The sequence below is a fragment of the Bos javanicus genome, chromosome 25 (assembly GCF_032452875.1).
Source record: "Bos javanicus breed banteng chromosome 25, ARS-OSU_banteng_1.0, whole genome shotgun sequence".
Taxonomy (NCBI): domain Eukaryota; kingdom Metazoa; phylum Chordata; class Mammalia; order Artiodactyla; family Bovidae; genus Bos; species Bos javanicus.
In genome coordinates this window covers 628,670-655,112 of record NC_083892.1, presented here as the reverse complement: position 1 = coordinate 655,112, position 26,443 = coordinate 628,670, and the positions used below count along the sequence as shown (strand labels likewise).

Below are 26,443 nucleotides of genomic sequence, written 5' to 3'. Positions count from 1 at the left end.
GGGCCCTGCACCGGCCGGCCGCCTGGGGGAGCCGCTCCGCACCCCTGCTCCCATTCCCTTCTCACTCCAACCGAAGCTGGCCGCCTCTGCGCGTCCGGCGCCCTTCCGGGTTCTTGGGCTGGTCCAGAACCAAGAACAGCGCCCCTGCGGCTTCTCTCCGGGGCTGAGACTGGGGGAGGAGAGCCCGAGCCCCGAGAGAGGCGCGGCTCCTTCCCGCGGCCCTCGCCGGCGCGGGGTGCGGAGCACCGGCCCGCCAGCAGGGGGCGCGCGCCCCCGGGAGCCCGGCCCCGGGGCCAGCCGCGCATGCGCACGCGGCGCTTTCCGGCAGTGTGGCGGAACTGCCTCGCTGTTTCGCGGCGTTTGGCGACGCCGTCCGGGCCGGGGCCGGCGGTAGTGTGGCGCCATGGCGTCGCCCTTCAGCGGGGCCCTGCAGCTGACGGACTTGGACGACTTCATCGCGCCGTCTCAGGTGGGCGGGCCGGGCGGCTGCTTCGCGCAAGGAGTCCTCTTCGCCGCGGTCTCCCCCGCCAGCCCGAGAGAGGGGCTCGGGATCGGGGGGCCTGTTGGGTCGCACAGCCCCGCGGTTTCCGGGTCCCCTTCCCAGGCGGCCACGACAACCAGCTCGGGGCCGGGAGGCCCCGCCGAACTTCCCTGGCCGGCTCCTCGCCCCGCCGCGAGGGCAAGGGGGGGCGTTCCGTTGCGGTCAGCGCTGTGGTCGGCGTAGGTGTCGACCTCCCGGGGGAGGAGATAGAGCGTGTCCCCAAGGGGACAGGCCAGCCGCACGTGAGGGCCGGCCGCCTCCCCTGCTGCCCCGCTTATCGGTTGCCGGCAGCCGCGCGGGACCAGGGCTCGGCAGAGGCGTGTCGGGGGGAGCGCGAGAGGCCGGACGGACCTCCTGCCAAGGCTTTCCGAGGCTGCTCGCTGGGAACGCGACGGCCCGCGAGCTTCCTCTTAGGCAGAGAGGAATTGGGGAGAAAGGAACCATCTTCCAGGAACTGGGCGAGGCAGAGCTTTTCTGCCGACCCTCGGCCTCCAATGAAACACTGGCCCTCCGTGCGGTGCCCCACCCGCCATTTACTGGTGGTGTCCGCGGACAGTTAGGTTGGCCACAGCGCCCGCACCTGCATCAGGTCAGCGACCTCGATGCGCTCGACAGGCAGGGCAGTGTCTGAACGCGCGCGAGTAGGGTAAGCAGCCACAGTGCCAAGACTGCTTCTGCGGCGGGAAGGCAGGAATCAGGGCAGAGTTTTCGTTCCATTCGGTGTTGGGGCCCCTCCGCCGCTGTGCGCTCAGGCGCTCTTCGGGTCTTTTACGGGTAGGACTGCATCAAGCCCATGAAGGTGGATAGGAGGCCTGGAAGCGGCGTGGCCAAGATCCACATCGAAGATGACGGGAGTTACTTCCAAGTCAATCAGGTAAGTTCCAGCCCAGCTGACCTGTCCAGTGACAGGTGCAGTGACCATGGCACCTTCCACGTGTCACCAGCCCTTTCTCAGGTGTGCACTGCAGAGGGCTCTTTGCAGAGGTGGCAGTTCCGGCATCCCTCTCTCTCAAGTTCTAATTGTGTAACATTTTTTAGTCCAGACCACTTGTTCTTAGTGAAACCTACTTCCTGTGTAATTGAGCAATGCCAAGACCCTGGTCCCACGGCGTTAAAGTTGACACCCCGACTGTCTGCCATTTGGGTCCTCGAGAACACCCATGCTGTCCCGAGGACTGCAGGCACCACTGGGTGCACCGGCCCAGGGGTCCCCCCCAGCAGGCGACGAGCCACAGGATGGCTCGCGGTGGGGCCAGACAGCAGGAGCCAGCGATTCCGGGGAAGGAGTCCATGTTTACTCAGCCCTGGAGGGTGACCTGGCAGCCCAGCTGGGGTCCCGCCCGAGCCCAGCAAGCATGGGAGGCGGGGTCCTTCATGGGGCCAGGGGCCCTGCTCCAGGGCAGCAGGGGTTGACCTGGTGGGAAGGCCAAAGCACATCAGTCCCTGTTGGCCTCGAGGCTGGCCGGGCCGGGAAAGCACCCTGAGCTCAGACTGCCACTGTAGTGCAACGTGGGCCTCGTGAGTGGGCTGGGAGGGGGTCCCGGCTAGTCAGCCCCCAGTCACAGTTTGGGCCCCTGAAGCTTTCCCGGCCCTGACTCAGACCACTCCCGTGTGTGCAGAGGAAGCGAGGGCTCTGCTGGGCCCGTTTGCGGCTCAGAGCTGCCCAGCCGTCGGCCTGGAGGCCAGTGTGAACGCCCAGTCCTCGACTGTCTGGCTGAGTCTGGCGTCCTAACTGCCCCTTGCCTGCCTCGCCCACTCTTCTCTGTGCAGGTGTTGGGGGACACAGGCTCCCACCACCTCCTCCCTGTCCCTCTGTCCTTTCTTCTTTCATCTTCGCCCTTGCCTTTCTCTTCCTTCTCCTTTCAGAGCCTGGCCTTGAGCATTTTCCTGTCCCCACAGCACTTTCCTGTCCCCATAGGCACAGTCTGGGGACCAGTGACGAGTTGGCTGCTTCTTTGCACATTTAATGTTCATGTCCCTCCCCTAGTGGGCAGCAAGGCTCTTTAATACAATACGCCAGCCACGTTTGTACCCAAGTTAGCATGGTGCCTCTAGGAAAGTTTAGAACATATATATGTATTTCTGTACTAAATATTTACTTTCTAAAAACTTACGGCACATAAAGCCAGCCAACTACCACGCTGCTTGTCAGCGCTGTGAGCCAGAGAATGAAGCTCTCCCATGGGTCACGTCATCCTGAGCGCGCTGTGTCCTCGTGTGGAAGGGCCCTTGGGGTACCGGGTTCTCGTGCTTCCAGGATGGAGGGATGAAGAAGCTGGAGAAGGCCAAGATCTCGCTGGATGACTGCCTGGCGTGCAGTGGCTGTGTCACCTCAGCGGAGACTGTGCTTATCACTCAGCAGAGCCACGAGGAGCTGCGGAAGGTTCTAGGTGCCAATAAGGTGAGCAGTGGGCCGTCTTTACTAGTGTCGTTAAGGCAGCTCATCTGGTGCTACTTGTCCTGTGTCTCCTGGGGACTCCTGGCATTGAAGTGTTAACCCTAAACTTGGAGTTCTGTGTGTTTGCAAAATTGACACGCCCTGATGTGGTCAGCGGAGAAGGCAATGGCAACCCACTTCAGTACTCTTGCCTGGAAAATCCCATGGACGGAGGGGCCTGGTGGGCTGCAGTCCATGGGGTTGCTAGGAGTCGGGTCGGACGACTGAGCGACTTCACTTTCACTTTTCACTTTCATGCGTTGGAGGAGGAAATGGCAACCCACTCCAGTGTTCTTGCCTGGAGAATCCCAGGGATGGGGGAGCCTGGTGGGCTGCCGTCTATGGGGTCACACAGAGTCAGACACGACTGAAGCGCCTTAGCAGCAGCAGCAGATGTGGTCAGGCTGTAAGCCCCACAGAGCGAGCCGTGGGTCCCATGCTTTGCAGACGGCAGCACCTGATCAGCAGAAGCTGGTTGTCATCTCGGTCTCGCCCCAGTCCAGAGCATCACTGGCTGTGAGGTTTCAGCTGAATCCTACAGACACCGCCAGGAAATTAACAGCATTCTTTAAAAAAATAGGTAGGTGCTGCAGCTCGGCGAGCTCCCGCGTGGGCACGGGGCTGAGGTGACACCTGGCTGTTACTGGACTTAAGTGTATCAGAAGCTCTGTTGGAGGTCAACTCAGCTTGAGCTTCTGTTGTGATGATTGAGAGCAGGGCCTTTTAATAAAAAAAAAACCCCGGAATTTTGATGCTGCACATCCCCGAGCCTGGAGTTCACCTACTCTTTACTTCGTTTTTAAATTATTACCACCAAGGCATGGTTCTCAGGCCTGAATTCGGCCCCTGGTCGGCCCCTGCACGCCGGGGGCAGGGCTGGGAGGGCATAGGGGGCCCAGTGCAGGCGGCTGTGCTGGCGTGTGTGGGGTGCGGCCTGGTACCTGCAGGCCCGACCTCAGAGGCAGGGCACCGGGCGTCCACCACCGACGCATCCCGTGACACCTGCCCACCCCGGGCGCAGCCGTCCTTCCAGGGGTGAGGTGGGTGCTCCCTCACAGGCGCACACTACGTGTTCGACACCGCCTTCTCAAGGAACTTCAGCCTCCTCGAGAGCCAGCGGGAGTTTGTGCGGCGGTTCCGAGGACAGGCCGACCCCGAGCAGGCCCTGCCCGTGCTGACTTCTGCCTGCCCAGGTGTGCGCCCGCGGCCGGTAGCTGGACGTGGTGAGGAGGGTGGGGGCTCTTCGGCAGGAGCCACCTGAGGGTCACCTGGAGCCACTTCAGTTCCTGAGGGCTGATCATGGGGACACCAGAGACATGTGTTGGCAAGAGCAGAGCAGAGGGCTCTTTGGTGGGACCCTAACCCCTTGCATGAGTCAGCCGCCCCCGGAAGTCACCTCACTGCCCTGCTCACACCCCGCGTCGGCCTCAGGCTGGATCTGCTACGCGGAGAAGACCCATGGGAGCACCCTCCTCCCCCACATCAGCACGGCACGGTCCCCGCAGCAGGTCATGGGCTCCCTGGTCAAGGACTTCTTCGCCCAGCAGCAGGTAACGGGGACCCAGAGTGAGACCCCCTGCGGTGCCCCCCATGCTGCCCCCTGTCAGCCCTGCACCGCTGCCTCACTGCCACGCCTTGCACACAGCATCTGACCCCCGACAAGGTCTACCACGCGACAGTAATGCCCTGCTACGACAAAAAGCTGGAAGCCTCCAGACCCGACTTCTTCAGCCAGGAGCACCAGACACGCGACGTGGACTGTGTCATCACCACAGGTGCGGGCCCGGGCCAGCCAGCGCTGTGACCGGGAGCCGTGCGTCTGTAATGGTCTCTGTCGCTCTTGAGACTCAGCTGAAGCGTGTCTGTGCTGTGGTCTCCTGCAGGCGAAGTCTTCAAGCTGCTGGAAGAAGAAGGGGTCTTGCTGTCAGAGCTGGAGCCGGCTCCTCTGGACAGTCTGTACGTCATCACCGGCCCTGTTGGAGGAGCTGTAAGCTCACCCAGCACTGGGTGCTCTCCACCAGGGGATCCCGCGGGTCTGGGCAGGCGGCAGGAGGGGCCGTGGCCCTCAACGCAGGCACTGGCCTCTTCCCTTTTCTCTGGCCTGGCCTCCCTCGGCCCCTCGTGTGTCTCGGTGTCCAAGATGCTTGAGATCCCGAGGCAGCCTGTGGACAACTGGCTGATGGTCGTCAGAGCTGACCCTGACTTCACACAGGTCTGAGCTCCCCCAGGACAGGTGGTACGACGGAGGAGACAGTCCTTTGCCACACAAGCCTCTGCCCAACACACCGTCAAGGCCTTGGGCTCTGACTCATCTTCCGCTTAGAAAGCAAACACTCTCAAACCTGAGACAGAGGTTGCTCCAAGGCCTCGGTGGGCAGCAGCCCCAACACCACCTGAGGCCTGGCCTCTTCCCCAGGTGCAGCAGTGCCTCTGCCCAGGAGCCCACCAGCCATCAGGGCGGGGGCTCAGGGGGCTACCTGGAGCACGTGTTCCGGCATGCAGCCCAGGAGCTCTTCGGGATCCATGTCACTGAGGTCACCTACAGACCCCTGAGGTCAGTGGGGAGGGCCGGAGCCGGGCCCTGCACTCTGGCTCAGGTGATGGGACGAGCACTCCCGAGCCCTGGGTCTCCTCACGGTAGAGCTCAGTGTCCCTACCCACAGCACTGGGCTGCACGAGGGCGGGACGGAGCTCCTGGCACACACTGTGTCCTGATGTGAGCCCCCACTCCAGGGAGGGTGGGCTGGGGCTCGTCTGACCTTGGGAAGGCAGGGTTCCCATTCTACAGACCAGGAACCTGAGGCTGGGACTGCCTGCCCCACTGGTGGGAAGGAGCTTCTTCCCCTCCCCCCTCACCGCCCCCACCGGGAGTGAGCCTGGTATGCTGTGTGGACAGCCAGGTCTGTGCCCTCAGGAACAAGGACCTCCAGGAGGTGATTCTGGAGAGGGAGGGCCAAGTCCTGCTGCACTTTGCCGCAGCCTACGGCTTCCGCAACATCCAGAACCTGGTGCAGAAGCTCAAGCGCGGGCGCTGCCCGTACCACTACGTGGAGGTCATGGCCTGCCCGGCAGGTAGCTATGGGCAGGGGGCCCCCGGGACCCTGTGCGCCGGCCGGCATTCTCTGTGACCACGCCTGCCCCCCTCTGCCACAGGGTGCCTCAACGGCGGGGGACAGCTCAAGGCCCCCGACATGCCCGGCAAGGAGCTCCTACAGCAGGTCGAGAGGCTATATGGCCTGGTCAGGACAGAAGCACCGGAGGACGCACCCGGAGTCCAGGAGCTGTATGAGCGCTGGCTGCAGGGTGCAGGCTCGGAGCGGGCTGGCCGCCTGCTGCACACCAGCTACCACGCTGTGGAGAAGGCTGGCTCTGGACTCAGTATCAGGTGGTAGAGGCCTCACGGGTCCAGCCAGTCCACTGCCACCAACACCAGGACTCCTGAGAAGGTGGGGGGTCTCCAGCAGGGCAGTTGCCCGAGACCCCGAGGGGCGCCCCCAAATGCTGCAGGGACACTGGGACCCTCGGAGCAATGGGACTCGGGATCGCTCTCACCTGGGCTCCCCCTGGGTGTGTGTGGGGGGGGTCTCAGCTCGTCCCGTGGGAGGGCTCCTCACCCTCCATCTCTAGAGTCCCCCCAAACTGCTGTGGGGTGGTGGTGACAGGCTGGACCTGCCCGGCTGGTGAGGTCACAGCAGAGCCTGGGGAACCTACCACACTGGGCAGCCGAGGACACTGGCTGGACACAGGCAGCCAGCCCATGACCCCACCTGGGGTGGGGTGCCCCTCCACGGAGACCAGGTGTCTGATGGAGCTGTGATGCCTGGGGCCGGAGAACCTGCCTCCCGGGGGCTGAGTCCTGTGTCCACAGCTGGACCCCTACTGGCTGGGGCTGGGGCGGGGCATGTCCCTGAGCTCATCTCTAGTAAAAACAGCTTCTTTTCAAGAGTGTCTGTCTGCATCGAGAAAAAGGCCTTTCAAAGCTTTATTTGAAGTTCAGGAGCCCTGCACACCCCACTGCACTGTGTGCAAACACCCCTGTCTCACTGTGGCCCGGAGTGGGGCCGGGTGTCCAACCCCAGAAGTGCCAGAGCACCCACCCTCTGGGGCCGGGCAGGACTGAGGATGGCCGGGCCCTCCTATGGGTCGAGGGAGGATGGCCGTGTGGCCTGGCCCATGTAGAGCTCACTTCTGCCGGGGTGTGCTCAGGAGCCCCCACTGCAGCGCGAGGAGAGCCCGGGCCTGTGGCTGCAGCGGCTCAGCCGCCCTCTCGAAGCTCGCTCGCTCCCTGCAGAGCACATCTAGGACGTCGGCTGGGGCCACCTTCCCTGTGAACTTGCGCACAGACTCCTCTCTGTGGGGAGAGGGGGCACTGTGGGGTTCAAGGGGACCCACGGGGTGAACCAGACGTGGTGGTAGAGACAGCCCAGGGACCGGCCCCCTGCCACCTGATGTCCAAATAAGTGCAGGGGAGACCCAGAGCACAAGTCAGCCCCGTGCCAGCCTGCTGTGCAGCGAGGCGCCTGGGGAGGACACAGGTCCCCAAGACGCACTGGCTCAGACCCTGCCCCATGCTCCCCAGCCCCCCTCACCCATACGCGAGGGCCCAGCATGCTGGCTGGTACTCACGCCACCCTCAGGAAGGGGTTGTAAAGGAGTTCTTCGCCCAGGGTTGCCGGCACCGTGGGCACATCGTCCTCATCCCTCTGCTGGAACAAGCACAGACCCCAGTCACCGCCTTGTCTGGCAGCCCCAGGCAGCTTGGCTCCGTCACCTGCAGCCTGGGGGTTTGAGCCTAGGCCCTGAAGGTGGGCACTCGAGGGCCAGTCTGCAGGTGGCCCAGAGCCTAGGATAGGTGAATGCCCCAGCCAAGCCAGGCCTGGTCACCCAGACCAGTAGTCATGGCTGACACCCCACCCATACACACACACTCAGTGCTGTCCTGGCCCCAGCCCGCCCCACCCTCCAACCTTGCCACCGAGAGTGGAGGAGCGGCCACACCTTGGCCCACGACAGCTTGGCCTTCACATGGTCGTTGTAAGGCTCCACTTTCTGTGCAAACTCGAGGTTGCCCAGTGTGTGCTCGTGACCACAGAACACCTTCTGGAGAGACGAGGTGCTTGGGTGCACAGCACTGCCATGGGCAGAGATGCTCCCCACCCCCTTGCCGGTCCACTTCTTGCCACAGCTGGCAAGAAGGCAGTCATCCTGAACCCTGGCATAGGCAGGTGCAGTGCGTGCTGCTTATATGGGAAGCCGGGCCCCCACAGCCATGAGAGGGCAAGGGGCAGACTGCTCACTGTCTCAGGGGGCAGGGTGCCCAGGGTCTCCACCAAGCTCTGGTACATCTGCTGAATTGTGCCCTCCAGGCGTGAGCCGCAGCCGGCCACGGACAGTGCATCCCCTGGGGAGTTGGGTGGGTCAGAGAGAGTGGAATGGGGCATGGGGAGGTGGGGCAGGTGGGTACAGGGCAGCCAGTACCCGAGAACACGGCGGGAGGGTCCGGACATTCCTCTTCCCACAGGAAGTAGCTCATGTGGCCCAAGGTGTGGCCGGGTGTCAGGAGGCAGCGCACGTGGATGGCCCCAAACTGTGGCAGAGGAGCAGGTGAGGAGGTTGAGCCCAGGCTCTCTCCCCGTCCCTCCCAGGCGAGCGCTCACCCGCAGCTCCTCGCCATGTGCCAGCCTGCGCGTCAGCGCACAGATGCGCTCGTCCGCACCCAACACCACCAGACCAGGCAGCAGCCTCGCCAGTTCTGCGTTGCCACGAGCGTGGTCCCTGAGGATGGGTGAGAGTGGAATCACGTGGGCTTGGGGCTGGGTTGGAGTGAACCCGCCTGCCTCAGCCCTGCCCCTACAGCACTCACCAGTGGTGATGGGTTGTCAGCACAGTGGTCAGTGATACCCTCTCCCGGCCCACGATCTCCAGCAGCTGAAAGGGATGGGAGTTAGGGACATGCAGATGGCCCAGGTGGCTGCCTGCATTGGGGCACCAGGCCTGGGTGCACAGTGTCCCAGGCACGGGATGGTGCTAGGGGCAGTGGAGACCCAGCAGACAATTAGTGAGCACCCACTGTGTACAAAACAGGCACCAGGTGAAAAAGTCCAGAGATGGCTCTAACCTCAGAGGAGACCCAAATCAAGAAACCCTAAACTCCAAATAACCAGAGACCAGAAAATAGGGGAGGGTCTGCCCCCAGCAGTGTTGTCCAGAGCCTCTAGAGGGGCCTAAGGTGCCTGGGCCCACAGCAGTGCCCCCGCTGCCTCAAACCTGCCCTCACCCTTTTGGGCACGGCCACGTCCACGGCCACAGCTTCCCGCGTGTGCTCCTCGATGACCAGGTACATGTAGTTGTCCTCAAGCACAGGGATGACTTTGACCTTCATGGCCGCAGAGCTCAGCCGCACCGCACCTCCTGAGCCCCTTCCTCAGCGTGGGGCTGCCCTCTCCAGACCCTAGGCAGGGCTGTGCACGGGAGGGGTCAGTTCCACACACACGCCAGAAAGGAGCCCCGCTGCTGCTCCCGGACTGTCCCGAGGCCCGTCTGGAAGGCCAAGTTCCAGGCTCCAGATGACCTGCAGCTGCGAGGACAAGTCCCTCGCCGAGACGCCTCCGGCCGCAGGGCGCAGGCTCCGCCCCCACGCCAGAAGCCCCGCCTATACAACCACGCCCTCTTCCGGTCCCGCCCCCAGTAGGACCGCTGCCCGAGTAGGCCCCGCCTGCTTCCCAGGCCCCGCCCCCCACGCCCTCCCGGCGCAGCGCAACCCCGGGCCCGCCCCTCTCCGGACCCTGCCCCTCTGCGGATCCGGCCCTCAGCGCCGCTCCTCAGGCCCCAGCCCCAGACACCCTCCCGGCCCGGCCACCCACTTCCCGAAGGTCCTCTCACCTCTGTGGGTTGCGCCAGCCGGTCGCGCGGACTCCCTGAAGGACAGCCGGACAGAGGCGGACCTCGGGCGCCAATCCCGGGGCCTGGACGGAGCGCGCCACTCACGCCGCCGCCGCCAACGGCCCGGGCCCGAGGGGCCCGCCCGCGGGGCCGGCCCGGAGCCTGCGCGCCGCGGGACCCGAGCCCGGCGCAGGGAGCACGCGTGCGCGGAGGGAGCGCGCGCACTCGTCCGGCCTTTCGCGCCCGGAGCTCTGGCGCCTACTCCGCGAAGCCCTCCTGGCACCGCGCTGAGCCAGTCTTCCCGAGTCCCCCGGCCCCGGGTTGGGACGTCTTCGGTCGGGCTGGGAGTGTAGGGAGGCTCCCGTTTGTTCGCCTGCTCGTCCCGGCGCTCAGCCTGGGGGCCTAATGAGTGTGGAACACACATGATAAGGCAAAGCGCACTGCCTGAGGTTAACAGTGACAGGGGCGGCCGCTCGGCTCCCTGTGCGCTGTCCCACACCTCCCCAGCCTGGGCCTTCTGCGCACTCCTGATTCCATTCTCGCCCCTGAGACATGCTGGGGTGACCGTCTGAATTTCCCAGGTAATGAAAAGGAAGCCGGAAAGGTGTTCTGCTTGCCCTCGTGGGCGGGGCACCGAGAGTCTCCTGGGAACGACAGAGGCCTTGGCAACACAAGCCACGGTGTCGCAGTAACAGGCCGGTAGTCGAAGCGACACTGGGCTCGGGGCAGCCTGCAGTCCCTTCTGTGTATGGAGCATGCGGCAGCCCCAGTGCCCCCTCCTCGGGCCACTGAGAATGTGAGTCCTCCCAGGACGCTGCTGCTTTTGGGGGTGTCCCCTGTTCCCTCACAGGCCAGGAGGGGTGTATGTACTCAGGAACTGGGCCTGATCCTGGCCACGGGAGAGCCTGCCCCAGCTCTGCCAGGCTGGGTGTGCGAGGGTGGAGGCCACAGCCCGGGCTTGAGACGAACCTTGGGGTTGAGTGGTGGTGCCTCCCTAGGTTCTGCCACGGGCCGAGGCCTGGCTGCCAGGAGTCCCTGGGGGTGCCACAGCCTGGGCCACCAACCTTGGGACAGAGCTTCCCTCAGACCTAGAGCTGAGTGAGGAGCAGCGGCTGCAGGTGGGTGTGGGGCTTCTGGGTGCTGGCAGGAGGGAGGGCATCCCCAGGGCCTCACAGACTCACCCTGACCAACCCCAGGTCTGCAAGGAGCTGGTCGACCTGCAGATCAAAAACCAGCGCCTGCAGGAGCAGCACGATGCTGAAATCTTTGAGCTGAAGAGTGAGGTGGGCACTGATGTGTGCCCAGGTGTGGCATCCCAAGGGCATGTGGGGGGGTGCAGGTATGCCCCTAGTGACTATGTACACTTGCACAGTGTCTGTACATACTCACACACCCCACCTGTCCTGTGTGTGCCGCGTCCCTGTGGATGCCCAGATGGACAATGACCTGGTCTCACGCAGGTCCTGTGGCTGGAGAGCCGCATGCTGGAGCTGGAGCTGCAGGGAGCGCAGGCGGCCCCAGCAGAGGCTGATCCAAGGCACCACCCGGCCCTGGCACAGGAGCTCGGGCACAAGCCTGGGGGGCAGGGACACTCCTACCATCACAGACTCCAGGTCACCGGGAGTGCACAGCAGGAGGTGGGGGCAGGGGCTGCCTGGGTGGAAACTAAGCGGGTCCAGGGAGGAACAGTGAGGCCTAAACAGCTGTTCTGTGCAGGCACAGTCCACAGACTTCCTGACCCCCAAGAACAAGCAACAGGAGCTGGGGGATGGCACAGGTGTGCAGCCACCCAGCCCGAAGGTCTGTCAGGGTTTCTCCCAGCCTGGGGTGGAGGTGGGGCGGAACAGGGGACCTGAGGCTTGGGCTTTCATCCAGCCAGCCATCCTGTGCTCCACAGCTGCCGGCAGAGGCAAAGCGGGTGCAGGAGCAGCACGGGGCTCAGCAGAAGGCCCTGGAGACGTGTGTGTGAGTGGCTGCCTCCCTCATCTGGGACTGGAGGGCCCAGCGAGCGAGGGGGCTGTTCTCAAGGGGAAGGGGGGTTACCCTTCCTGGGCCCGGCTGAGCCTCACACTTTGTCCACAGGGCAGCCCTGGGCCGGCAGCTGCAGGGAGCCTGGGAGGAGGCCAGGACAGCTGGGCAGCGACTGGCTGCACAAGCCGTGGTGAGGCCCAGCCCTACCTGCTTTGCAATCTGGCTCTGCAAAGTCCAGCTGTGGGACACAGACTCAGGGCCTCCTCCACCCCCAGGTGTTGTCTTCCTGCCGGGGCCAGCTCCACCAGGCTGAGGCAGAGAACGCCCAGCTGCAGCTGCAACTCAAGAAGCTGAACGAGGCGTATGCCATCCGACTGCAGCACTGCGCCCAAACCGTGGCCGTGAGCACCGAGGGGTGGCCTCGTACTGGGTGGGAGGCCTCTGGGTCCTGGGGAGCCTGAGCCTGGCCTGACCGCGATCAACCACCTCTGAGACTCCTGACCTTGTTAGAGAGACTTCAGGCCTACCCAGCGCACTATCCTCAGACCAGCTCTAGGGAGGGAGTTAAGAGGGAGATTGGATCCGACCAAGCCCCGCCCTTCTCGGTCCTGGCCCCGCCTCCTCCAGGGATGCGCAGATGGCGCAGGCCCGAAGCCCACAGCCGCAGCCCTTCGGACATTCCTGGAGACCACTCTGGAGGACATTAGGGCAGCTCATCACAGCCGTGAGCAGCAGCTAGCCCGGGCTGCCCGCTTCTACCGCAAGTGCCTGATAGATCTGAGCCGGAGGCATGAGGAGCTGCTGACCGCCCACAGGTGGGCCCCTCCCTGAGACTGGCACCTGGGGGTGGACGGCCCCTCCCTGAGGCGGGCATTGGGGGGCAGACGGCCCTGTGAGACCCGGTGTGGGGCTTAGTGTGCAGCAAATGCTGGTGAACCCTTTCAGAGCCCAGGGGACCCCCAGGGCTGCCTTTGGTGCGGCTCCCTCGGATGTGGCGCTGCTGCCCCTGAGCACAGTCACCGAATCCAGCCACCAGACGGAGGACCAGGCCAGGCTGGAGAAGGAGCTCCAGAAGCTCAAGGCCCAGGTGACCCCTCCCTGCTGCCCCCTAACCCACCCCAGGACCCCTTCCAGGCTCAGCCAAGCCCAAACCCCCAGGCCTTGGAGCAGACTGCCCTGTTTAGCAACCCCTGCTCTTGTTCCCACAGAAGGGATCCAGTGAAGTCTCCCAGGGGGGCACAGTAGAGCCACAGTGAGTACCTAGTGTGGGTGCTGGGGGGACCCATTTATTCTGGAAGCTAACTACAGGGGCAGTGTTCTGGTTGCTGCAGCAAACAAAGTGATCTAGCTGTGACTTCCAGTCTCGGCCTGCTTAGGAGACACTATCTCAGAAAACCAAGCGCCTGGAGTGAGGAGGGGTCCTGACAGGAGAGGGGCTAACCTTGAATGGGAGGGTCAGGGAGATGCCCCAAGGAATGGACATCTCGCCTGAGACTCAGGAGCCCCAGCTGTAGACCACTGGGGGTGTGGACAGAAGAGGGCCCGACCCAGGACAAGGCAGGAGCAGCTGCCTGGTTACTTTCACAGCCTTTGTGCTTTCATGTTCCCAACATGAAGCCTCCTTACTGACACTGCAGTCACTGTCCAAGCTGGCCCGGTGGCTCAGCTTTCTGAGTGGCCAGTGGGGCCCCCACCCCCACCCCCACCCCCTGCCATACAGAGCTGGCGCCAAGACTCAGGCAGGGCCATCCCAAACTTGCTCCCAGGAGGAACCTCAAGGACCGCAGGGCCCTGACTTGAGCAGGGTTGTTGATCAGCACTTGGGTCAATGCCAGCTCTCATGCCCACCTCTCTGCCTCCCCTCAAGGGGCCTGGAAGCTGCGTCCTGGGCCCAGATCCGCCAGAATCTACAGGAGTTCGCCCGTGGCACCCAGGTAGTGAGCAGAGCCTGGCCCGAGGCCCCTCCTCACAATGAGCCTAGCTCATGGCTTGTGTCCCCCACGCCAGGCAGAGCTGGAGCGGGAGCGGGCACAGCTGCTGGTCCGCGCCACGATGGCAGAGGAGCAGCTTTCTGAGCTACAGGAGTATGTGGACCAGCACCTGGGAAGGTGGGCCTGGGATTCGGGGACCTCGGTTCCAGGCACTGGCAGCAGGGCTTGTCCACAACTAGGCAGGTGACTAACCTGGTTTCTCTGAGCAGGTACAAGCAGGAGATCCTGAGGCTGAGAAAGCTGGTGGGTACAGGGGACCCCTGGAAAGTGGGGGCCATACCTTCAGACAAGCCCCAGCACCCAAGGACCTGCAACCACTAACTGGTCAACAGGCAAACCTGGAGGAGAGCTCTTCATAGTCAGCCAGCATGGCGCTCTCCCCACAGCACCCCCTAGATGACTTCACCCAGCCCTCCAGCCAACAAGAAGCAGGGTGGGGTCTTCCCTTGTGGTCCAGTGGCTAAGTCTCCACACTCCCAATGCAGGGCACCCTGGTTCACTGCCTGATCAAGGAACTAGATCCCACATGCCACAACTAAGAGTTCTCAAAACATACCACTGCTGCAACTAAGACCCAGCATAACCAAATAAATATTAAAAAAAAAAAAAAGAATCAGGGTGGAGCCCAGCGTCTTTAATGCCTGCAGTCAGCCATTCTGAGAATTGGGGGTTCCAAGTACGGAGGCAGAACTGGGCCCTGGCACAGCCTGCCCAGCGGGCCCACCTCTGTGGATGTCATAGGCCCAGACTCGGTCCAGGCCCTCACCTACCACAGCCACAGGCTGCCAGGTGGGGAGGGGGAAGCGCCCAGACACCACGCGGGCTCCTGCAGGCAACTCTGCCTGCAGCTTGTCCTCCAGCAATGGGAGCTGTGGGAGAGAGGGGAGGGTGGCGTGGGCCAAGGGGACATGGCTCCCCCTAGCAGCTCCTCCAGGTCCAGTGCCTACACTGGGGATGGCCTGGGCGTCCCATGAAGTCAGCAAACCCCAGACCTACCACACTAGGAGCCAGGAACACAGACACATTATGGCAGTCCCTCAGGCTCACCTGCAGGAAGAGGAAGTCACCCCAGCTGGGAAAGAGGTTTGCTGGGCATGGAGTCACCACAGCTTCCAAGGCCCAGCCCCAGCCTGCCAGGTGGTAAGAGGCACCCGGCGCTGTCAGCAGAGCGGCCATGCCAGAACTGGAAGCATGGAGATCAGGCGTGGGGTCTGAGGGGATCCAGGGCTCCCTAGGTTACCTTCCAGAGGTCCTCACGGTGGTAGCGGACACTGCCAGCACAGCCTGCCTTCCAGGCACGCAGCCGCGCCAGTCCCACCAGCCAGGGGTTCAGTTCGTAGCCCACAGCGGGGCGGAGGCCGCACCTGTGGGCAGCCAGCACCTGTGGGCCCAGAGAGTCAGGACCAAGAGACGCGGAGGCGCGCTCACAGAAAAGGTTATAGCAAAGATGTTCCCAACACACACAGTCCTTACAATCCTGCCGTCCCCAGAGCCCAGGTCCACTGTCTTCCCAGGACGGCCTCGCAGCAACGACAACACGTGCTCCACCTGCCTGGCACTCGCGCCGACATACGGCACCTGGACGCGGAAGACGGGGCTGTGAGGGTGGGGCCCGCCTCCCAGGCCTCCTCTCTGGGCGAGGGCTGTCAGGTCCCACTTGAAGCGAGCTCCACCCCACAGCCCCGCCGGCCCGGCGCAGCAGCACCCTCCGCCTCACACCTGCGCTCAGCGACCCGCCCCAGCCCAGCCCACCCGGCCGGCGCTGGCCCGCCGCACCCCGGCCCCGCACCTGCAGGCGCAGCGGCACGCGGCGGAAGCCGGGCTGCAGCAGCAGCGCCCACACGGCGTAGACGGCCAGGCCCGAGCCCGCCGCCACCTGCAGCAGCTCCAACGGGCCCGGCCGCCGCTCGCGCAGCTCCGTCAGCGCCTCGGCCGGGTCGTCCTGCTCCATGGCTGCGGGGCACTGGCTTAGGGGCGTCCCGCCGCAGGGACCCTCCCCGGCTCAGGCCCAAGATCCTCACGCGCCAGCCCGGGCCAGAGACCGCCCCTCCCCGCCGCCCTCGGCCTGCACCGCGCAGCTCCTTCCAGCTCCGCGCCTGCCCGACCCGGGTCGCCGACGCCGGAAGGGGCGGGGCGATGGCTGCTCCAAGACGCCGGAAGCGGTCGGTCCGTTCGCGTCCCGTTTCCCCCGGGTCCCGGGCCCGTGTCGCGGGTTCCGGGGCGACCCTCAGGGGTTCTGGCCACACAGCACGCCGCGCGTAGCGCGCGTCCCTCAGTCGCGGACTGTTGCTGCAGACTCCAGTGCCGCGCGTCCCAGAGCGGGGGCCGCCCGCGGGAGGCAGTGCCGGGCCCCGGGGACTGGCGGCGGAGGCCCGTGCGGCCTGGGAAGGGCTCGCGCGGCTGAGGCGGCGACCAGCACACCCCGATCGCCCGCCGAGCCCAGGAGCAGTCTCGGGGGGCCCGGGCCCTCCCACGGCTGAAGGCAAAGAGCCCGGGTGCGCGGGAAACGCCGGGTTCTGCAGGGGCGGGGGCGGGGGGTTGGTCTCGGCTGAGGGGCCGGCGAGGGGGTTGACAAGGAGAATTCAGCAGAACGGAGAAGACAGATGGCTGTCTCAGCGCGACGGGAGGGGAGGCGAATACGAGGGGCTGGACCCTCTGGCAACTGGCCCAGCCATGGGGGTGGGAGGAAGAGCCCCAGGAACTGGGGAGACCACCTCCCTTCTCCAGGAAGCATCACACACACAAAGAAAGATGGAGCTCCCAGAAGTGCCCTGGCAGAACTTGGGAACGGGAGAGGGAACTGGCAGGACAGAGCCAGGACCCCCTCCTGAGGCCAGAAGGCCTTGAGTGGTAGAAACTTGTCTGCACACAGGCTCCTCCTCCATCCATGGCCCGTCAGTAGGCCCAGCGGGGACGGACGCTGCTTCAGGCAACGTGGACCTGCCGGATACCACTGTCCGCACCACCCCCCCCTCCCAAGTGCAGACTGCTTCACACTGGGGCCCCGCTGCCACCAGCGTGGAAGACAGGTATCCTTGTGCCCTGCTCCCGAGACCTGAGTACTGAAGAGGAGGAGGGCTGCTCCCACCTCCAACCAAGAATCTCCTGCCTCCCTGGCTCCCACTGCCCCTCCCCAGAAAGGGAGGACGTGCACTGGGCTTACACAGCATCCCATTCTTGCCTCTTTAGTTCCTCAAATTATTCCTGGTGCCTGGCACAGCACCTGACACCTAGAAGAAACTCAATAAAAGCTGGTCAAGTGAATGACAGCGCCTACCCAGACTCCCCCATGAGCACATTCACAAGTCCTTCACTTTCACACCTGCATCTGCCCCTCACCTTTGGGCACCGGTGCACACCTCTGTAAGTACACGCACCCAGCGGTGCCCCAAAGGCATCTGCTCCCATAGCCCCAGCCCACATGCTCACCCACACCTTTCCCTTTGGCCACTTCCTGGAGAGCAGGCATGAAGCTCCTGGCCCAAGCATTTCTGGTGCCTCCCAGAGCACCCTGGGGCTCCTTTGGTCCTGTTGCCACACCCACTCCTGCTCTTTCTGCTCCTCCTGAACTGGTTGCAAAGCTAACACTTAATCTGGAGGAGGATGTGTGCATCAGAGGTGCTTCATCGGAGGCACTTCCTGGGGCAGGTGGGTAGAGGCCAGTGTCCAGCCGAGGGCCCACCCCAAGGCAGCTGCCCTACATTTTTATGACAGATGGTCCCAGAGACAATCCACAGTGACCACTGGGTGTGGCCGTAGGCCTCTCTCCAAAGAAGAGGAGAGCTGGCCAGAGCATCATGCCAAGAGCCGAGGGTAAGGCACCCCTCAGGTCCCGAGGGGAAGCCCTCCTTGGCCAGGGCCTTTGCAGACAGAGAGGAGGAGGGGGCAGGAGAGCACACTCCACTCCTTCTCCTCTGGTCTTTACTGAGATACTCCCTGTTGGTGGGGGAGGGAAACAAGTATACAAGGGTCTGGTCGAGGAGAGAGGTCCATGGGAGATCCAAATGTGGGGTCATCAGCATGTTGGTGGTATTTAAAGGCAGGAGGCTGGCCTCGCTCAGGATGTACTCGGAGGGGAGGTCTGGGGCCTGAGCCCCGAGCAATCTGGGGTCGCCAGTCTGAGTCTGGGGGAGCAAGAGGCTCCACAAGGAGCCTTAAGAACAGCAGAGGTGGGAGGAACCCAGGGGCGCTTGCCCTCCAGGGTGGCTGTACTCCCCCTCACAGTTCTCAGCAGTCCCCGCAGCCACGGCCCGTCTGAGTGAAGAAGTATGTCCCCCCAGCACTGTAGCCTTAGACAGTCTGTCCCATGGGAACTCCAGAGCAGCCACTGGGCGTGGCCACACGAGGCACCTACACCAGCTGAGTCTGGCAGCAGGCGCCCCGAGGAACCTTGCTCCCTTCCTGCCGGCAGGATGGCAGGGCTGCTTCTCCAGTGAGGACTGCAAGGAAAGTTGTTTCTGGGGCTCAGCCCAGGAATCTCCCCAGATATGAGCTATGGGACTGGGTCAGCAGAGCCAGCTCGTTCCAGCTTCCGAAGTCCCCCATGCACAGCCTCCCACCCGCTTCTCTTCCCCCCACCCCCTGCCTGGCACTGGGGCCTTTCAGCCTCAGGGCCTTCAGCATGGTCCAGAGCGTGTGGTCCAAGGCAACGACAATTAGGCCACTGGGGAGAGGTGGTGGAAACGGTCCTTAAGAGACCCCATTGTGTACCCCCCACCCACTGGAAATGGGCAACAAATAGGACCCCTGCAGGAGAAACCCCACAGCTGTGGGGAGAACACATCGGAGGGGCCTGGGGACAGAAGCCCATTCTTCCCCATGGGTGGGGTGGGGCCAGGGTGACCGCTGGGCTTGCGGCACACCACTTGGGGAAGTCGGCAGGTTGCCAAACCGCAGCCCTTTCCCTCAGGGTGGGAAGTGGGGTTGCCTGCCTGCCCACCTGAGACCTTGGGGGTTATGGCCCCTTTTCATTCCCACTCTGGTGGTAGAAGCACCTGGCATTGGGGCAGCAGACCAAGGGTCACATGAGAGGGGGTTCCTGCATGCACCCCCAGCAGCAGCCCCTCGCCCGGGCATGGGCTGTGTGGCCGCGGTCTTGGGCTCTCTGAAGCGGGAGCTGTGTGTCCCGAGGCTGTGGGAGGACAGAATGGAGTGAGGTGGCCGGGGCTGGGGACCATATGCACACTGGCTCATCCATTCAGCGCTCTTATTGGTCATCGCTGTTACCTCAAAAGCAGGTGACGCTGTAATGCCGTCTGCAGGCCACCCCCCACCCTCCCCAGCACCCTGCTCCCAGGCCTGTCAGTCCAGCACCACCTCGCAGGGGTGCAGGTGGTCAGCGTGGGCAGCCGCGTAGGCACGGCTGAATTCCTGGAGGCGGGGAGCACAGCCCAGCCAGGCCTCACCAAAGCGGTTCCAGCCCATGAAGAGGAAGGTGCCAGGGCCGGGGCGCACGCCACAGTGCAGTGGGGTGCGAATGGAGGCCTGCCCCTGGCCCCCAGGGCCCCCCACCCGGAAAACCGGCAGCGTCTGGCGGAGGACACGTGCAGCTGCCACGGTGATGACAGACTCCTGTAGCTCTGCGTTGTGGGCAACTCCGAGGATGGTTCCGTAGATCACTGTGGGGACACGTGTTGGCCAGTGACCTCAGGGGAAGACAGGCCCCTGGCTCCTCCCCACCACCCGCCCCGCAGCGGGGCACTCACCAAAGTCACTGGTGCACACGGCCAGGAGGAGCTCGGCATCACTGCAGGGTCTGCAGGCAGCTGACATGCAGGGCAGGTCAGGAGTGGAGCCCTGAGCCCTCCCCCAGCTGGACACTCCTGTGTCCAGGGCAAGGGCAAGCTCCCAGACCCCCCTCAGGGCCTGATGGCACCTGTGGTCTCAGACAACTTGTGTGCACACTCTGAAGACACCCTGCACTTGTAACACTAAAGGTTTGTGCGTGTGTGATGCACACACAGCCATGGGCCAGCACGCAGGCACAGGGCCCACAGGCCTGGAGCTGCAGGGCCAGGTGCCCGCCCGTCTCCCATGCAGTACCAGCAGGCAGTAACTCCCTGTCTCCCAGAGCTGCTTCCTGGGGCCCAAAGACACCAGCCCAGCCCATGGGGCAGGAGGTTATGATGGGTTCGGGGGTCAGGGGACAGAGCAGACACCCCGCCATCCCCCGTGGGGTCAGGCTCCGACCTCCAGGAGAGCAAAGAGCTGGGCCTGGTGCCCTGCGGGGAGGCGGGGCTGCGTCTCCATGGTGACAGGCTCACAGTGGACTTCTGTTATACTGGGCTAGGGGAGGGGAGGGAGGTCACCGCCGGGCCAGGGAGCCCTGGACAGCTATGGCCGTCATCCCCTCCCCCAGCCCTTCAGGACCGGGTGGCCCTGCCTGGTCTCACCTTCCAGGATTCTGCCCCCCGCCCCTCCCCACCTGCCCTGCCTGTGACAGGCCGCCTCCGTTTCTCCCCCGGTGCGATGGGGAGGACAGTCAGGTCTCCACCCAGACCCGCACTCACCATCCGCTCCAAGGCTGCGGGCCTGCGGGGGCAGCTCCGGACGCCCGTCCTCCCGCAGCTGGAAGCGGAAGGAGGCCAAGCGGCGGCTGAGGTCGGGATGCGGGGTGGCCTGCAGGAAGAGGGCCCGGCGCTCGCGAGGACCCCAGCGCGCGCACCGGGCCCCGGCCGGGCCCTGGCCCTCGGCCAGCAGCAACTCTAGCCCGCCGCCCGTCCGCTCCACGAAGACTTGGGCGCCTGCGAAGGGCCGCGTCGGCCGCAGGCAGACGATGCCGGGCTGCGCGCTGGGCTCAGAGCCGCCCAGGGTGAGGCGCAGCGCCCCGGCCGGGTACAGCCACTCGATCTTGCCGTCCGCACAGGCCAGGGCGAGCTGTCCCACGCTGCCGGGCTCCTGGGTCAGGCCGCTGTGGACGGACAGGAGGCTCTGAGACGGGCGGCCGGCGTCCCCACCCGGTCAGCCCGTTCCCCCTGCACCCCGTCCCCGCAAGCACCAAGAGCCGCGTCCACTTGGTGGAGAACGAAATTGAGGCCCGGGGTTCAGAGTCTGGGAGACGAAGGTGGCAAAGGCAAGGGTTCGGCGCCGGGACGGAGCGCCCGAAAGGGCGGGCGACACATCTCCCAGCCCCCGCCTAAGAGGCTCACACAGCTCCGAGGGGTTGGCCCGTGGGGGCTTCCAGTGGGGCTCGTACCTGCCCCTCCAGCTGCAGCGGTCCTCCGAGTAGCCGGCGCGAGCGGCCGCGGCCAAGAGGCAGAAGCAAAGTGCGCAGAGCAGCGCAGGGGTCGGCATGGCGCGGGGGACGCGCGGGGGCGCGGCGGGAGCAGCCGGGGCCTTGGCCCCGGCCCCCGCACAGCCCAGACCGCCCGCGCCGCCGGCCACGCACCGGGTCGGAGCCGGGAGCGGCTTAGGCAGTGGGCGGGCCGGACAGCCAATCGCGCCGCGGGCCCCGAACTTTCCACCAATTGCAGCGGCGCTCTCGGGGTGGGCGGTTCGCCAGGGGCCCGGGAGGCGCCGGGGAGGGGGCTCCGCGGACTGGGAGTTCTGCGTCACCTCCTCAAGGTCCCCCTACTCCCCGCCCGCCTTCAGCCTCGCCCTGCACGCCGTCCTGCTCGGCCCCTGTCCTCCAGGCCTTCGGCGGCAGTGGTGCCCACTGGAACATCTGGGGTAGGGGGGCTTCATCTGGGGGGCTCTCTCTAAGAGTGGTACCTGGGCCTGCGTCCCCCATCTCTCCCCAGCCTGGCCCTGGTGACTCCCCACATGCCAGGTGGGTAACCCCAGGATGCGGGCTCAGGCTCGGTGAAGCAGCAGGAGCAAGAACAGCCCTAGCCCCCGGAGTCAGGCCCTGGTAGGTCGGGCCAAGCTAGAGCCGGGCCCACTCTTTTACAGGAAACTCGCAGCCAGTGTCACTGTGGAGGCCAGGGCAGGAGGAGAGGCGGCGTGGTGATCAGCTGGGGATTGCAGAGACGGCCAGACAAAAGGGAGGGGCAGACAACCACGCCTGACGGTGTGGACCCAGCAGACAGGCCCCAAAGAGCCTGGTGAAAAGCCGGGGTCGGATTACAGAGGCCTTAGGCCCAAACCCAGGACTGCAGCCTCAGTACTGGACCGCTTGGGGTCCCTGAGAGCTTTGGCTGACAAAGACCCTCTGCCGTCTCTGGGTGTAAGGTCCCCCCGGCCCAGCCTCCTGCTGCCCTGGGCCAGAAGTCCACCCTGACAGATGAGGCAGACGGCGCCAATGGGAAGGCGGCATTGGAGCTGCTGCCAGACCGAGCAGACCACCGCCTCCTCTCAGGCCCCACAGCCCTTCCAGGTCAATGAAAAGCCAGGCACACACAGGGCTCAAGGGCTCAGTTGCCCCTGGCTCTAGGCAAGGCGGGTGGGAAAGTGAAAGTGTTAGTCGCTCATGTCCGACTCTTTGTGACCCCATGGACTGTAGCCCACAAGGCTCCTCTGTCCATGGGATTCTCCAGGCAAGAATACTGGAATGGATTGCCACACCCTCCTCCAGGGAAGCTTCTCGACCCAGGGATGGAACCCAAGTCTCTTATGTCTCCTGAACTGGCAGGTGGTGGGTTCTTTACCACTAGCACCACCTGGGAAGCCTCTCAGTCACAAAATATGAGTCTACTCACATGAAGTACCTAAAACAGTCAAATTCATAGTGGAAAAGTAGAATGGAGGTTGCTTGGGGCAAGGCAATGGGGGATTGGTGCTTAATGGGGACAGGGTGTTCATCTGGGAGGAACAGAGTGTTCTGGGGGTGATGGTGGTGACAGCGGTTTGACACACACACTCGACACCCCAGTGCACTTGGAAATGGTGAAGATGCTAAGCTTTATATGTATTTTACCCAACTACGAATTTAGAAAAGGGCGCACAGGGCAAAAAAGATTTTCATGACCCAGATAACCATGATGGTGTGATCACTGACCTAGAGCCAGACATCCTGGAATGTGAAGTCAAGTGGGCATTAAGAAGCATCACTACGAACAAAGCTAGTGGAAGTGATGGAATTCCAGTTGAGCTATTTCAAATCCTAAAAGATGATGCTGTGAAAGTGCTGCAGTCAATATCCCAGCAAGTTTGGAAGACTCAGCAGTGGCCACAGGACTGGAAAAGGTCAGTTTTCATTCCAGTCCCAAAGAAGGGCAATGCCAAAGAATGCTCAAACTACCACACAACTGCACTCATCTCACACACTAGTAAAGTAATGCTCAAAATTCTCCAAGCCAGGCTTCAGCAATACGTAACTATGAACTTCCAGATGTTCAGACTGGATTTAGAAAAGGCAGAAGAACCAGAGATCAAATTGCCAGCATTCATTGACTATGTCAAAGCCTTTGACTGTGTGGATCACAACAAACTGGAAAATTCTTAAAGAGATGGGAACACCAGACAATCTTACTTGCCTCCTGAGAAATCTGTATGCAGGTCAAGAAACAACAGAACTGGACATGGAACAACAGACTGGTTCCAAATTGGGAAAGGAGCATGTCAAGGCTGTATATTGTCACCCTGCTTATTTAACTTATATGCAGAGTACATCATGGGAAATGCCAGGCTGGATGAAGCACAAGGTGGAATCAAGATTGCTGGGAGAAATATCAATAACCTCAGATACACAGATGATACCACCCTTATGGCAGAAACTGAAGAAGAAATAAAGAGTCTCTCGGTGAAAGTGAAAGAGGAGAGTGAAAAAGTTGGCTTAAAGCTCAACATTCAAAAAACTAAGATCATGGCATCCGGTCCCATCACTTCATGGCAAATAGATGGGGAAACAATGGAAACAGTGACAGACTTTATTTTATTTTCTTGGGCTTCAAAATCACTGTAGATGGTGACTGCAGCCATGAAATTAAATGACGCTTGCTCCTTGGAAAAAAAGCTCCTTGGAATTAAAAAGCGGACATATTACTTTGCCATCAAAGGTCCGTCTAGTCAAGGCTATGGTTTTTCCAGTAGTCATGCATGGATGTGAGAGTTGGACTATAAAGAAAGCTGAGCGCAGAAGAATTGATGCTTTTGAACTGTAGTGTTGAAGACTCTTGAGAGTCCCTTGGACTACAAGCGGATCCAACCAGTCCATCCTAAAGGAGATCAGTCCTGAATATTCACTGGAAGGGCTGATGCTGAAGCTGAAACTCCAATACTTTGGCCATCTGATGCGAAAAGCTGACTCCTTGGAAAAGACCCTGATGTTGGGAAAGATTGAGGGCAGGAGGAGAAGGGGACGACAGAGGATGAGATGGTTGGATGGCATCACCAAGTCGATGGACATGAGTTTGAATAAACTCTGGGAGTTGGTGATGGACAGGGAAGCCTGGTGTGCTGCAGTCCATGGGGTCGCAGAGAGTCGGACAGGACTGAGCGACTGAACTGAGCTGAGCAGAGGGTGTGGCACTGAGCACATAGAAGGCAAAGAAGTCTCCAGTGGGAGGAAGGGAGCAGGAATCCCGGTCGGTTGCCTTTGCTGAGACCTAGGTCCAGTTCTGGAGGGACTCCCAGGGCCCTGGACCGCCCTTGCCCAGGCTGGCGAAGCTGACAGCGGGCTTCAGGCGCCCTCCGGTGTCAGTGTGGGGAGTTGCTTCAGACCCTCCTTCCGCCGGCTGGGGGCCCTGGCTCCCCACCCTCCCCGTCGGCCCCCTCCCACCCCCTGAGAATGGGACAGTGTCCCTGGGTTCCTGGGAGGGGTTCCTAAAGAGTGAGCTGGTCTGGCAAGGCCCGGCCCTGAGGTGGCCCCCAGTAGCAGGCTTCCCCTTCCTTCTGCCTAGCTGGGTCTCCAAGGGCTGGGTGGTGGCGCTGTCACCTGTGCAAGAAGGCCCCGCAGGCTGCCTTTGCTCACAGCTCCTGGCCCTGCAGCCTGTGAGGGGTGCTTCTCTGAAGCGCCCAGTGTGGTTAGCCATCAGAGGTCTGCTGCCCACATCAAGAAGCCCAGAAGGCTGTGGGTGCAGAAGAAGACGTGCTCGGTAAATACCCAGAGAGTGAGTGTGTGGACGGACGAATGACACCCCAAATCTCAGGTAACTCCCCCAACGCTGTGTTCCATTGGAGGCTTTTGCATGTCCCCCTAGCTCCAGACCCTGCAGTGCCCTGACCCTCCAAAATGGGCCTTTCTCCACTTCCCACTCAAAGCCCAGGTCCTGGCTGGGGACGAGCAGATGGTGGAACCAGGAGCAGTCTCAGGTGGGCCATGCCCTCTGGCAAGGGGCAGCCACGCAGGGTGCAGGGCACAGGTGAGGAGCACACAAGATCGGGGTGGGGCTGGGCCGCCCAGGGCCTATGGGAGCCACACCAAGCCTACGCAGAGTCAGTGGGCGTGGACGGATAGGAACAATGCCCCAGGTCTGGTTGGCGCCCAGGGCAAACCAGGAACAGGAAGCTGGCCAGTGGGAGGCAGGAACTGGCTTCAAGGGGTCGGCTAGCCAAGCTCCTGAGGAAGTGGTGGGAAATCCCAGAGGGGTCAAGTTCCCCCAGCTGCCGAGACGTCTCATTTGGGCTCCCATTTCAGCAAAATTGAGAGGGAGAGACGTGGGCTGAGCAGAGGCCAGCTGAGCCTGTGGGCACCCAGACCCCCGCAGCCAGGACCCCCTGAAGGTGTGCTCCAGCTGACCTGGGGCAGGGCGCCGTCACCCTTGGAGGGGCTGGGGGCTGGAGACACCAAGATGGTTCCCACAACCGAGAGCCACGTGGTGCCAGGAAGCTGCCACCCAGTGGCACACTCCAGGGGTGCCCACCATCAACACTGGCCTGGAAGGCTCCTGGCCAGCCTGACCTAGGGAGACCCAGGGTGCTGGAGGGACCAGCCCTCCCAGAGACCCCATCAGGGAGACAGTCACATCTATCAGCTCTCGCGGGAAGCCTGAACAACCTCTGGTTCCCCTTCACCTGCACAGCGCCCCACCCCATTCCCAGGTGGACTCTGGCCTGGCCCACCTATGAGCCTGTACCTTAGGAAACATGGCAATTTTCCTCCCTTGACGAGAAGTCCACTGACTCCCTCCCACCGCCCCACATACACCTTGCATCTTCTCCAGGAGCCAAAAATGCAGCTGCAGATTGATTTGCAGCTGAGCTAAAAATAACCGCCAGGCTCCAGCCAGGGCCCGGGAAAATATCCCATTGCTAGGAGACAACGTTACTGGGAAACCACCATTGCTAGGCAACAGGGTTGCTTGGTGACAGCTGGGCCCTGAGTCATACTCAGCCCTGGCCACTCCACCCCCCGCACCCCCTCCCCTGCCTTGGTGAGTCGGGCCTGGGTCCCAGGAGGAGGGAAGGCAGGGAGCAAAAGCTGGAGGCAGCAGAGGCCTGCACCCACCGCCCGCCGCCTCCCACAGCTGCCAGGGCCGCCCCACGCTGCGAGGTTCTCACTTCCCTGGGCTCCCATTGGGCTTCAGAGTGCTGAGGACCGCCAAACACACCTGTGGCCTCCCCACGCCACGTGGTCCCCCCCGCAGGCCCTCTCAGGGGGGCCCCTGCCTCTGGGTGGGGATCAGGGGCAGTGGGGGCACAGTGTCCATCTTCCCTGCGGGTCCAGGGCAGCCTGACCTCTGGGGAGCATGGGGCTGTCCTGACCTGCACTACATGAGGATCTCCAGGGCGACCCCTTGGGCC

At 63.1% G+C, this 26,443-nt stretch overlaps 5 protein-coding genes across 14 annotated transcripts; 2 read left to right on the top strand and 3 right to left on the bottom strand.

Annotated features, from left to right (window-relative positions):
* The first annotated feature begins 355 nt into the window (after window positions 1-355).
* Window positions 356-6,921, top strand: CIAO3 (cytosolic iron-sulfur assembly component 3). The gene is made up of 11 exons (XM_061400657.1): window positions 356-469; window positions 1,320-1,415; window positions 2,799-2,942; window positions 3,426-3,558; window positions 4,037-4,171; window positions 4,410-4,528; window positions 4,624-4,753; window positions 4,862-4,934; window positions 5,395-5,532; window positions 5,893-6,050; window positions 6,132-6,921. Exons 1-11 carry the CDS (start codon window positions 404-406, stop codon window positions 6,368-6,370), a joined length of 1,431 nt encoding a protein of 476 aa, XP_061256641.1. The 5' UTR covers window positions 356-403; the 3' UTR covers window positions 6,371-6,921.
* A 5-nt stretch (window positions 6,922-6,926) lies between these two features.
* HAGHL (hydroxyacylglutathione hydrolase like) lies at window positions 6,927-9,360 on the bottom strand. Of its 3 annotated transcripts, none has more exons than XM_061400659.1 (8): window positions 9,256-9,360; window positions 8,842-8,906; window positions 8,636-8,753; window positions 8,457-8,565; window positions 8,276-8,379; window positions 7,977-8,078; window positions 7,605-7,684; window positions 6,927-7,329 (listed from the first exon to the last, which is right to left on the bottom strand). In XM_061400659.1, exons 1-8 carry the CDS (start codon window positions 9,358-9,360, stop codon window positions 7,161-7,163), a joined length of 852 nt encoding a protein of 283 aa, XP_061256643.1. In that variant the 3' UTR covers window positions 6,927-7,160. The 3 variants fall into 3 exon arrangements, with proteins under 3 accessions (XP_061256643.1, XP_061256645.1, XP_061256644.1); XM_061400661.1 differs by having other exon boundaries at window positions 7,605-7,681; XM_061400660.1 differs by having other exon boundaries at window positions 7,977-8,075.
* A 722-nt stretch (window positions 9,361-10,082) lies between these two features.
* Window positions 10,083-14,425, top strand: CCDC78 (coiled-coil domain containing 78). 7 transcript variants are annotated; one of them, XM_061400653.1, is made up of 14 exons: window positions 10,083-10,656; window positions 10,859-10,978; window positions 11,057-11,143; window positions 11,321-11,497; window positions 11,577-11,660; window positions 11,758-11,825; window positions 11,943-12,021; window positions 12,107-12,232; window positions 12,459-12,646; window positions 12,777-12,918; window positions 13,040-13,083; window positions 13,699-13,765; window positions 13,843-13,939; window positions 14,032-14,146. In XM_061400653.1, exons 1-14 carry the CDS (start codon window positions 10,609-10,611, stop codon window positions 14,049-14,051), a joined length of 1,347 nt encoding a protein of 448 aa, XP_061256637.1. In that variant the 5' UTR covers window positions 10,083-10,608; the 3' UTR covers window positions 14,052-14,146. The 7 variants fall into 7 exon arrangements, with proteins under 7 accessions (XP_061256637.1, XP_061256635.1, XP_061256639.1 ...); XM_061400649.1 differs by having other exon boundaries at window positions 10,089-10,656; window positions 13,839-13,939; window positions 14,032-14,424; XM_061400650.1 differs by having other exon boundaries at window positions 10,091-10,656; window positions 11,321-11,473; window positions 13,839-13,939; window positions 14,032-14,423.
* Window positions 14,426-14,435: 10 nt separating this feature from the next.
* Window positions 14,436-15,946, bottom strand: ANTKMT (adenine nucleotide translocase lysine methyltransferase). Of its 2 annotated transcripts, XM_061400663.1 has the most exons (5): window positions 15,612-15,946; window positions 15,296-15,400; window positions 15,063-15,203; window positions 14,819-14,869; window positions 14,436-14,691 (listed from the first exon to the last, which is right to left on the bottom strand). In XM_061400663.1, the coding sequence occupies exons 1-5, from the start codon at window positions 15,771-15,773 to the stop codon at window positions 14,470-14,472; spliced, it is 681 nt and encodes a 226-aa protein (XP_061256647.1). In that variant the 5' UTR covers window positions 15,774-15,946; the 3' UTR covers window positions 14,436-14,469. The 2 variants fall into 2 exon arrangements, with proteins under 2 accessions (XP_061256647.1, XP_061256648.1); XM_061400664.1 differs by lacking the exon at window positions 14,819-14,869.
* A 1,780-nt stretch (window positions 15,947-17,726) lies between these two features.
* Window positions 17,727-24,448, bottom strand: METRN (meteorin, glial cell differentiation regulator). Its single transcript, XM_061400658.1, has 4 exons — window positions 21,018-24,448; window positions 20,332-20,732; window positions 19,528-19,587; window positions 17,727-19,440 (listed from the first exon to the last, which is right to left on the bottom strand). Exons 1-4 carry the CDS (start codon window positions 21,113-21,115, stop codon window positions 19,124-19,126), a joined length of 876 nt encoding a protein of 291 aa, XP_061256642.1. The 5' UTR covers window positions 21,116-24,448; the 3' UTR covers window positions 17,727-19,123.
* Window positions 24,449-26,443: the final 1,995 nt, after the last annotated feature.